Below are 12,492 nucleotides of genomic sequence, written 5' to 3'. Positions count from 1 at the left end.
AGAGAAAAGTTGATAAGAGTAATACCTGTGTTTGTAATACCTTTGTTCCAATACCTATGGAACAAAGACTTGTCAGTTTTTCGTGTTAATTTTCTTGGGCAAGCTTCAGACTATGAGAATAGGGTATTAGAAGCCAAATTTCAGGACTCTTTTATTTTGAATTCCAGGAAGAAGCCATGGCAAAGATCTCTGGTTAAATGTGGTCAAATACTCATTTTGTAAACACCATGGATCAAGTTATTCAATTTCCAGTCAAGGGCCTAATCGTAAAGTTTGCATTTAAAAGTTCATAATCATGCTCACATTCACTATTATAATTTTCATAGGCCTTAGCAATTAAAGAAAGAATTGGCTATCCTGATGACATTATTTCAAATGACGACAAACTGAATAATGAGTACCTTGAGGTAAGTCTTAAAAAGACTCTGCACTGATGATGCCTGAGGCTGGGGGCAATGTTGTTTCTTGCTATGGGGTGGGGGCAGAACGTATGTGGGCATACAACCAGAGCTCTTATTATATTAAGCCTTTAACGCTGAAGCCAGAACTGTTTGTTTTAGTGTTAGCTTATTGTTTCATTGGCCTGGTCTATATTTGGTTTTCTTATTTTGCTTTCCATATAGTCCATTTTAAGAGTAGTAATAAAAACTTGTTTTTTTTTTTTTTTAAGAGCATTAAAGCATAGATATTTAAGTGATAAACAGGCAGTACTCAAGCTTCTTATACATGCCTGAAAAGTCAAATCTTCAGATTTCTATCCAATTTCTAATTATTCCTCCACTGGATTAACCTGATCATGTCTTCTCTGTTTAGAAAAAAAAAAAGCATCTATTATTTGTGAATGAGAAACTGTTTTATTCCCCTTGTGTAATGTAAATGATGAAACCAGAATTGATCGAAGTATGGCTTTCAGGATCAGATAAGAGCTTATTGCTAACCTTGTAGTCTCCACGACTACTTGCCACCTTGGTGACAAGATGGTCCTTGCCTAGATCCGGGGATGATGATTTCTAATCGTTTATTACTAGCCTAAATAGAGAGTTTGCAAGGCACATGCCCTCATTTCTTTTTCTATTGCAGAAAAGCTTGACTTTTTTAAAAATGAGCTCACTGTAGCATGTGAGTCCTCGGGGCCCTTGTGGCAGGAGTCTAGTGGCTGAACACATAGCCTCACAGCTGAACTGCGTGGGTTCAGATCTCAGCTCTACCACACACTAACTGACTAAAAGCATCAACTCAAAGTCAGACTCCTAGGGTTCAAATCTCAACTTCATCACGAATGAACTTGGACAAGTGACTTGTCTGCCTCAGTTTCCTCAACTTTAAAATGGTGATAACAGCCCATCTTCATAAAATTATTTTGAGGATTAGAAGCATAAGTGTTCTTATAACATAGTAAATAAGAATGCTGTTATCTGTCATGTAAGGATTGATATCAATATAGAAAAGCTTGTTTGACACTTAGTTTCGTTTGATTAATTAGAAAAGAATACACTGAAGGAATGATTCAGCCAGAGCAGCAGTTGCTTGTATAGAGTTAATTAGAACTTGATTTTTCTTTGGCAAGTTTTAATGCTCTCTGCTAACTTTATTAAGTGATAATCTCTTAATGCTATTTAGCAAAACTTTGGAGACACATTTTTAATATTGTTTTCAAAATTCTTTTAAATTAATATAGTTGAGCTACCAGGAAGAAGAATACTTTGAGAATATAATTCAAAACTTGAAGTTTGGCCAAAATAGACAACTAAAGAAACTTCGAGAAAAGGTGGACAAGGATGAGTATGTATATTTCAATTTTCTAATATGTTCATTCAGAAGAGGGACTTTGTTGGATTAAGAACCTGACTTAGAATAAACGTTAAAAGGTGGAATGTTCTTTTTCTATTGAGTATTTCTAAAAGCATCTAAGAATATAGGAGAATTTAATCAAAATATAAATTTTTTCTTTGAAGTGTCAGACTACCTTTGGTGTCTTCTCATATTATTGTCTGTCTCTTCTACTTTGTTTGTGGACAGAGCTCCCTAGAACACTTTAGTCTAAGCCGTCCTTAGCTCCTTCAAACCTTCTTTGAGTCTATTATTGTACTCAGAATTATCATCTACCTTCAGCCCCACCTAGCTTTCTATTGTTCAGCCATCCTGCAACTCCGTCCCCTACCTAGCTTGTCCACGTAACACTTCTCTCAACCTTGTGAGAACCAAATCTGAGATCTCAAGATTCAGTTGCATTCATAGCTTTCAAATGATCTTAGTCTCTGCTTATTAGTGATGTTAGTACATCATAGTAATGATCAGCTTAATGTTTATTTTTCAGTTAAATGGGTACATTTAAAGTATTTATCAACGTTAAGTGTTTATGCACTTAAATCCCCAGAACTATCTGTGTGGACTTTTCCCCACACAGCTCCAAGAGAATAGGAGATCGTTCAGCACAGTGCTGGATACATAGGAGATTTTCAATTAAATTAATGAGTGAGCAAGTGCAAAGTAAATATACTAATTTGATCTTTGTGGTAACGGACACAATACCATGCTGCTGCTTAAGTCGCATCTGTCGTGTCCGACTCTGTGCGACCCCATAGATGGCAGCCCACCAGGCTCCCCCATCCCTGGGATTTTCCAGGCAAGAACACTGGAGTGGGTTGCCATTTCCTTCTCCAATGCATGAAAGTGAAAAGGGAAAGGGAAGTCACTCAGTTGTGTCCAACTCTTAGGGACCCCATGGACTGCAGCCTACCAGGCTCCTCTATCCATGGGATTTTCCAGGCAAGAGTACTGGAGTCTGGTGCCACTGCCTTCTCCGAATACCATGCTAGTGAAGTGTATGGTTCACTCCTGTATTCCTTTATTCTTTCACCAACATTTGTTAAGCAAATATTTTGGAATACTGAACAAGTCAAGGTGGGAACTGGAAAAATCAAAGGTGAACTTTGATTCAATTACATTATATTACAATAGTAGAGTGTAGGAAAGATGTGTTATAATAAACTGCCTCCAGGAGGGAAATGTGCCAAGAAACGGACAAAGTGCAGGACTATTTGATGACAGAGTATTCTATTCTCAGTAAACCAAGTACAGGTTGGACAAAATTCCCAGTATGAAAATGTCAATACATTTCAATCCCTGTACAACATTTTGAACCCTGAAAAAGAGACCAATTTCTTTTACTGACCTCTGTGTTTACACTGGCGCAAATGTTATGTTATCTGGTACTAAAAATAGGGCAGCAAATGTTGGAGAATGTTTAGTGTCCCAGGTGGGAAAGAAAGAGATTGGGTACATACGGCTTCTGTCATACTCAGTTGTCAAATCCTAGCTGTACAAATTGACCGAAAGTCATCAAAAAGAATACCCTATGGAAAAATTTATAATCAAGTCTGAATGTTTTTATTTCTTTACAAAATATAGTTATATACTATATAGTTACATTTAATAATTGTTACCTCTCTGTAAAATACCTGTATACAATTATCATCAAATATTCTTTCTGAAAAGAGCTAATATAAGCTGCATCCACCTGACATCAGAATATTTCTTCATAATTTAAAAAATCGTTGTTGAATTATTGCTTGATGTTTTCTTTGGAAGTTAATACAGTCTCAGTTCCATAATAATTTTGTAATGTAGTATGTAATTTTCGCTCCTTTTCATCATATGTGTGGATCTTCTCTGAGTTCTTTTCTCTTTACCACAGATAATCAATAGCAAAGACTGTATCTAAGATTTAATGAGTGTTTTCTCAATAGCATGCACAGCTCAGTGGTACTTTTTGGATCCTTTCCATGAGCCTCTGACAGTCAATGACAAGTGCAATATGCCTTTTAAGGTCTTCACTACCATATGAGGCTAGTTTTTCTTCCTTCCTCATCTTCTACCTGTATGCTGAGTACAAGGGTTCAACACTCTTGACTCCACTTTAGATTCACCTGGAGAGTATTTGAAATAGACTGATTCCCCAGCTCTCCTACCCGAGATTGTGATGTACATGCCTCTAGGTGGGGTCTCAGGTACTGGTATTCTTTTAAGTACCACACCCCCTTCTCAAGTCAGAATCTTTGCATTAATGTTAATTCCTTTTTATATTGAATCATACTTGCTTGTATTCAATATTGTGAGATATTTTTACAAGATGATACCTTTAATTTAGGAATTTTGATTTTTTTAAATTTAAATTTATATTGGACTCTACTTGATTTACAATGCTGTGTTAGTTTCAGGTGTACAGCAAAGTGATTCAGTTATACATATATCTATTCTTTTTTCAAATTCTTTTCCTATTTAGGTTATTGCAGAATAGTGAGTAAAGTTCCCTGTGCTATACTCTAGGCCTTTGTTGGTTATCTACCTTAAATATAGCAGTATGTATATGTCAATCCTAATCTCCCAGTTTATCCCCCTCCCCCTTTCCCTTGTGGTGACTATAAGTTTGCTTTCCTTTTCTTTTTAATATGTTTATTTATTTATTTGGCTGCACTGGGTCCTAGCCATGGCATGTGAGAGCTAGTTCCCTGATCAGGGTTGGAACCCAAGCCCCCTGCACTGGGAGCACAGTGTGTTAGAAACTAGACTACCAGGGAAGTCCCGATATGAGTTTGTTTTCTATCCCTGGGTCAGAAAGATTCCCATGGAGAAGGGCATGGCACTTCACTCCAGTATTCACTTCACTCCAGATCTCGTGGACAGAGGAGCCTGGTGGGTTACAGTCCGTGGGTCACAAAGAGCTGGACACGACTGAACGACTAACACACACACATGTACACACACACACACACTCACGCACACACACACGTACACACACATATACGCACACACGCACTCACACACCCACACACCCACACACCCACACACACACACACACCCCACACACATGCACACACACACACACGCACATGCACACACACGTACACACACACACTCACACACACACACACACACACACACACACACACACACGGGTTCATCATTCCAGAGCAATTCTTTTCTATCATCTCTGCAATTGCTGTGATGTTCACTACAAATCCTATCTTAAAAAATGTTTATATCCACCAGCTGCTCACTAGCTATTTTACTGGCATGAGGACATGTGGATCCATCTTACATCTCCATTGTCATGCCTTATTCGGACATTTCTCATTGTTCACCAGAGTGATTACAATATTTTTCCTCATCTTCTCAATCATCTCGCAGTCAATCTTGAGCTAATTCTCCAGGCTACCACCTTAGAGAGCTTTTAAAGACACAGATTGAGTCATGTTGTTTCCTGATGAAAACATTTCAATGTGTTTTGCCCATCTCATGAAGCCTGTACAAAGCTCTGAAATCTCCCGCTCACACTCCAGAATCCCTTCAGAGTCACCCTACCCCACAGCATTGTCCCAAATCTCCAGCCATAGGAATTATTTTAAAATCACTGCTCCATCTCTTCCTCCTACCCCTTACCTTGGACCGCTCTTTCTACCCTTGTTCATTCAACAAAACCCTACACTTAGTGTGATTCTTCTCGAGTGTTACCTCCTTACTCATGCATCCCTTACATTTTTCTCTTCACCTTGTGCTTGTATGATACCTTACACATATCTTAGTCAGAGCGCCCGTATATTATGTTTCATTTAGCTGGAATAGCCCTTGTTGAAAGAAAGCAGAGGTCAGGTATTTGTGTCACCAGAGACTGAACTTTGATGAGTAGAATGTGGACCTTCCTTCAGTGATGATAGAGTGAATGATTGATAAAATTGTCAGTTTGTAACAGTGCTGATAAAGGGAACTCAGCCACTAAAATAAGTACTGATATATCCAAGCATTTCGCCATCATCATTGGTGACTATGTCCAACATGATCTCTGTTTTCTCTGCTTAAGAATTCAAAAAATTGAGAAAGTCAGAAAGTTTGAGTGTGACATGCCTGTTAGTCATTTGGCTAAAAGAACCTCCTTCTGCCCATTCAAGCAGCTGGCAACTGCAAAGGACAAAGATTTAAATTTAAAAGGCTGTTGGTTCATGTGGTTTCTGAGTACCTAGCTTATGTTTCCAAAATTACCTCAAACATCATGTTCTCTGGAGACTTAATGACAGTTTGGAAATAATTTCAAGCACATCATGTTATCAAATAGTAATAATGTTAGATTGAAAATGTAATATCCATTGGCAAAATTACTTGGCGAAGTATCTGAAATAATTTACTTTCAGTGACATGATTATTCACTTAGACTCTATGGAACAAACATAAACCTCTAAAAAGAAACAATGTACTAGGACAAAATAAAGTGAATTCCTTAATTTTAGACTTGACATTATTTTGTTAGTTTCTCAAGACAGAATTTTCTGTAATATAATTTGGACAGGTAGTGCCAGCCTTGGTAAGTTATGACTGTTGAGCACATGGAGTTGCATTTCATAAACTACAGTGACTTATTTCACTGTTGCATCTTTCTTGCCATTGTACATCAAAATCAAAACAAGCTGACAGGAACAGCAGCCAACTCAATAAACATTTTGCCACATAGCTACAGTGTGCAAAGTACTGTGCTACGCTGTAGAGGATATAGAGATGAGTAAGACTCAGAGCTAGCAATCTAATGGGAGAGGCAGGTATGTAACAATGAAAGCCGATGAAAGGCCGAGTTGGCTGTTGCGATTACAAGACAGCAAGGTGCTGGGATAGCACTTTTTTAAAACCGCAATTAAACCTTTACTTATTAGTAAAACATTCTCTGGAAGGAACATGTCAGCATTTAAATTAACGTTGAGGTGAACTAGAGCAAAACAAACAAAATGATTGATTCATTTCTTCTCCTTTATTGCTTTAAGTCTGCTGTTTTTTCTAATCTGGACCAACTGAATGTTTGCTAGTCCCTGAGATAAGTGGTGCTACAGAGGTTGGCGGCCAACAGCTGTGGCTCTGTGTAGTTCTTCTTGAAAGACCAAGAGCACCAAAAAGACAGGGTGGCTGGTACCACGGTTGTTTTGCCCACTGCAGTGAGTTGCTACCCCTTTTTCAGTGTCTCAGTTCTGCTGGTTACTATCTGTAGCCTTTTAAAAGCCTTGAAGTTTTGGCATTTGTTAAATAAGCAGGTTGATTTAGACTGTATAGCATCTTTAAGGTTCTTTCCAGCACTGAAATGTTAGGGCCCTTACTGTGAAGTTTTGATAAAAGCCAAGATGTTTTAGTCCTTGGCTTTTCCACAAGTGACCCAAGAGAGAAAGACCATATTCTTGTAAGGTAGGGATGTACCTCACTTCTTTCTAAAGTATCTCTTCTGCTATTTCCCCTTCAGTGATGTTTTTAGACTCAGTTTTCTAATTAAGTCTTGTATCATTGAACTTGAATTTCAAAAGAATAGCTATAGAGGATTGCTGTGAAGAAATGAGATGGCCCAGAAGTGGAAAATTGGTAAGACTCATGCAGGGTGGGCATTTAGAGTGCTGGAGACTTGGGACACAAGTGACTCTCCATGGTGTAGATGTATGGGAAGATATGTAATGCAGATAGTTTGACTCATCAAGTACTAGTTAGTCAGAAAGACTAACAGACTAAACCTGGACAAGTCACTCTGATTTCCTGTGGCAGTATCTGCCCTGATGTGCTCATGTTCTACACCTATTATGATAGATTAAAATATTAAGTTCCATCTATATAGATTCCCATTATGATAACAGACTGATTTTTCAACACATTTTTGGATTATAAGCAAAATATATCTTATCAGTAAAAAAAAAAGCATTTTAATTAGCACCCAGGGAATGTTTGTTTCAGAGGGGAAAGAAGAGATAGAGAAGGAAGGCTAGTAAGTTAAAGGTTTAAACTGAAGAGCTTTGCAAAAGAAGTCTAGAACTTGATACCATTGTGCCCTCTTGAGAGGACAATGCCCAGGTAGTGCGTGGTTTCTGGTTGTCATGACCCTCCACAGTCTCCATGGCAGCAGTGCCTCACCTAGGCTTACCACCCATCACCCTTCCAGGATGAAAAGAGTCAGTACTCTTGGGGCTTGAAGGACTCATTGGTATCCCAAGACCTATATGTGTGTGCATGCCTTTCATGTTCTCAATATTGTGCTAAACCCTAGAGATGCTTTAAGAACAAAGCATAAGATAAATAAGTGGGAGTGGGACTCCTTGGAACTTAAAAGCTTCTGCCCAGCAAAAAAAAAAAAAAAAAAAATTTAAAGGTAACCTAAGAAATGGGAGAAAATATTTGCCAATCACATGTCTGGTAAGGGATTAATCTCCAATATATATAAGGCACTCCTATAATTCAATAGCAGGAAAAAAAATCCTAATAACCAATTTAAAATGAACCATGAACAGAGGAGCCTGGTGGGCTACAGTCCATTGGATCACTGAGAGTCAGATACGACTTAGCAACTGAGCACGCACACCAGGATTTGGATAGACATTTCTCCAAAGACGTACAAAGGGCCACCAGATAGATGGAAAGATACTCAGCATCACTAATCATCATGCATGTGTGCTAAGTCACTTTAGCCATGTGCGACTCTGTGACCCAATGGACCGTAGCCTACCAGGCTCCTCTGTTCATGAAATTCTCCAGGCAAGAATACTGGAGTGGGTTGGTGTGCCCTTGTCCAAGGGATCTTCCCAACCATCAGAGAGTCAAACCTGCATCTCTTGGGTCTACCTGCCACTAGTGCTACCTGGGAAACCCCACTAATCATCAAGGAAATGCAAATCAAAACCCTAGTGAGATATCACATCACTCCCGTCAGGATGACATATTGTTAAAAAATAAATAAATAAAAAGACAACAAGTATTGGCAAGGATATGGAGAAATTGGAACACAATTGGTAGGAATGCAAAAGGGTGCAAAAGTTATGGAAAACAACATAGACATTCCTTAAAAAGTTAGAAATAGAACTGCCATAAGACCCAGTAATTCTGGGCCTATAGCCAAACTAATTGAACTCAGGATCTCAGAGACATTAGCAGTCCCGTGTTCATAGCAGTTCCATTCACAATTGCCCAGATGTGGAGGCAACCTCTTTCCCTCAACAGATGAATGGTTGGGAAAAAAAAATATCTGTGTATACAGTGGAACACTACTCAGTATCTAAAAAGAAGGAAATTATGCAATATGTATTGATGAACTTAAGAAAATGTGCTAATTGAAATAAGCCCAGAAAGATAAGTACTGCCTGATTCCACTTATATTCCACTTATAAACCTCAAACCCACTTGAGGTTTCTAAAATAGTGAAATTTCGTAAAATCAAAGGAGGGAATCATTATTACCAAAAGCTGGGGGGAGGAGGAAATGAGTTATTAATCAACAGGCAAAAAATTTCCAGTTGAGCAAGATGAATAAGTTACAGCATTGTGCCTAGTGTCAACCATAATGCACTAGATACTTAAAATATATTAAATGGGTAGGTCTCATGGTAAGTGTCATTGCCACAATTTAGAAAAAGGACAAAACATGAAACATTGCTGCCTTCATGGAGTCACTATTTCATGAGCTACACAGACGATAGACTTGTAACGTTATGTCCTTGCTAAGGGGTATATAGGATGTAAGAGCTTTCAGTTCTTTCCTGAAAGATCACAAGATTATTCTCAGTCAGGAGAACAAATACCACAAGAAAATTCTAACAGAAAAAATCCACCCACCCCTATATGTTCCAAATTGGGAATTTCTCTGAATGTGACATTTCGTTCGCATGAGTACACATATCATGCATGTACGCCCATATAGAGTTACTGAAGACTGAAGCGATTGGGTCTTGTTGCCAACTTATAACCATACACTACTGACTGATGACTTCCAGGAAGAAAATCAGTGATTTGGGTTTTTTGTTTTGTTTTTTTTTTTGGTTGAAAGAGAAGTCAATTTTCTTATTGTGCTGTTAGAGTAGGAGCCTTGGCTCTCACCTCTGAGGATCAGGTGAATCACTCAGAGTGCTTGTTAACAACTCTTAAAGGACCAGTTGATTGAGGCTCTTTGGTCCTATTGTGCTTTTGCCTTTGGATAAAATATTGCACTTTATGCAGCAGTGGAAAGAGCCTGTACTCCGGAACCAGGGGGCTGAGGTGGATGGTAGAGAGAGCGAGCAACCATGAGTTAAGATTCCTGCTCTGCCACTTATTAACTGTGTGAAGTTAGACAACCACCATGATACCTCTGAGCCTCAATGGTCCCTTTATAAACTGAGGATAATAGCATTTACTTTTGCTTTGTGAGGTCATTGTTGTGTATTGTGTAGTGTGCGTGCCACATAACTTAGGTGTTCATTAAACAGTAGCCATCGTTATGACTGGGTCATGATGAGACTTCAGGGTGGTGTATAAGCCAGCATCCTAAAGCTTGTTAGGGTAAGGGGCAGCTCTAAATATAAAGTAATGTAAAAATGAGCACTGGGACTCTCCAATTCCAATGCAGGGGCCATGGTTTTGATCCCTGGTTGGGGGACTAAGATCCTAAGCACAGTATAGCCAAAAAATAAAATAAATCTTTAAAAAAGATTAAAAATGTGAACACCTTCATTTTTAAAGAGGTTAGCAAGGAAATGGTATTGATTTTTGTAATGAAATTTTATGCATGGTACAGATCTACATGTTAGAAGTAGGGGATTGATTGGAAGATGAGGGTGTCATATTTCTCCATAGTTTATATATTCTTTTCCCAGTTGTATCACTAACTCTATAAATAAATTAGGAAAAAGAGTTTGATGTATGATGTACCTTAGTTTCTATACGTGAAAATTGAGGTATCATCTATCTTATATGGGTGGTTTGAAAGATGAATGAAAATATATAGAAAACTTTGAAGTCTTGCTGAGGGGATATTAATAAATATAAAGAATTACAGTGGTAATTACCATTACAAATGAGAATTCTCCTTTCCAGAAATATTTGAGGAAGACATAGAAAACCATTGTATTGTACTGCTGATTTCAAAGGAATTGCTTCAAAGCCACTAGATGCTGGGAAATTAAATGTTTTCAGGGAAAGAAGCATTCATGATTTTGTTGTTTAAAGAAGTTTGTTTTAAAGTTACACACGAATAAGTGAAAGAAGTTTTATTCCATATGTCTTTGCAATCCAGTGGGTTTATTATATCCAAGAGGCTACAGGATCAGGCTGTAGACTTCTGTTTTCAGTGCCCTGGATAAAACAATGTCCTGTGCTTTCATCTTATCACCACTTAGGTTCCTCAGGGTAATTAAGAGGTGGAAGAGAAACGCACCTGGTCTGCCTCTCCAGGAGATTTCAGTTGTATTTCCCAACTACATTGTTAGTTCAGCTTTGAGGGCCCTGCTGCTTATAGTGGCCCTTTGTTCTACTGTAAATGCCCCCAAACCAGAATAAGATTACCTGACAAGATTGTTTCGCAGAAATGGAAAGTAAAGCTTGCTTACTTCTTGCTTCCCCACCCTTCACTTTATACCACACATACCCATTCTTCTGCAACCAAATAGTGGAGGCAGGAAGAGAAGTCAAAGAACAGAGTGATATGCACTCTCTCTCAGGTCCAATACTTGCTGTAGGAGATGCTAGTGTCTGGCCTCCATACTTTAAAGGTATCTTCACATAACCTGCACTATCCATTTTGTTACTGGATGCTTCATTCTCTCGTTAGTTGAGCATTTTCTCTTTTCTGTGCTGCTATTCAGGGTCACATTTGTCTGTTTTCCATAAATGAAAGCTTCTCTTGAAACTCTGAGGCTGCATCCAAATCAGAAGATCTTACAGTTTTTGTTATATCACCATTTACTTTAAAAACTATATTCTTTGTCCTTTAATTTAGCTTTTGTTGTAACATAGTGAGATATTTCATGATTGACCACAAATATTAGACATTGAGTCTGTAACTGCTATCACCAGTTTAAGATGAAATGATCCAATTACTGTACCTTAAGTTTTGGTTATTCCCAGGGACAAAGTGCCCTGTGCTTTTGGATCTGGGTAATTACCCAGGGGTAGCCTGAGGATGCACTGTGAAAGGTCTCAAGGAAGAAAAGGCAAACACTACACACTTGTGCTCTGTGAAACTAACCACTATGATTCTAATTTTATGTGAGTATTTTGTGGTCATAAATAGCTACCTATTTTCTTGAAGGTGTAATTCACAATGGACATTTTAATATGTAAAACTTTCCCTGCTAAGAAGTTACAAACATTGATCAAAGGGTAATTTTAAACAGAAGAGCAGGGAAAAAATCATTAAAACACCAGGTGGGACATTTATTTTTACAAAAAGCAATAAACATGAGATGGATAATATAAACTCCATTCGCCTATGTCCGACTTTTGAGATCTGTTGCTATCTGCAACATCAGATTCCTGTATCTAGTTCTATTCTCTCTAATATACTAATTTAAAACAGAAAACATGTTGAATTGGCACCTTTTGTGTTTCATTATTAGTACTGTGCCTGAGTGCAAAACCAACAATTTGTATATTGTCTGTGATTACCCACTAATGTCCATGCAGAGTATATTATCACTAAATCAGAAGTTCAGAACTGAACAACTGAGGC

The 12,492-nt window shown here is 38.1% G+C and overlaps 1 protein-coding gene across 1 annotated transcript in view; it reads left to right on the top strand.

Annotated features, from left to right (window-relative positions):
* Positions 1 to 12,492, top strand: part of MME (membrane metalloendopeptidase) — a 102,010-nt gene that overhangs the window by 62,350 nt on the left and 27,168 nt on the right. Inside the window, exons 14-15 of the mRNA XM_068972329.1 lie at positions 327 to 407; positions 1,679 to 1,782. Coding sequence (XP_068828430.1) covers positions 327 to 407; positions 1,679 to 1,782 — 185 coding nt within the window. The remainder of the gene's footprint in view (positions 1 to 326; positions 408 to 1,678; positions 1,783 to 12,492) is intronic.

Source organism: Capricornis sumatraensis, chromosome 1 (genome assembly GCF_032405125.1).
Source record: "Capricornis sumatraensis isolate serow.1 chromosome 1, serow.2, whole genome shotgun sequence".
NCBI classification, from domain to species: domain Eukaryota; kingdom Metazoa; phylum Chordata; class Mammalia; order Artiodactyla; family Bovidae; genus Capricornis; species Capricornis sumatraensis.
This window is presented reverse-complemented; position numbering and strand designations above follow the sequence as displayed.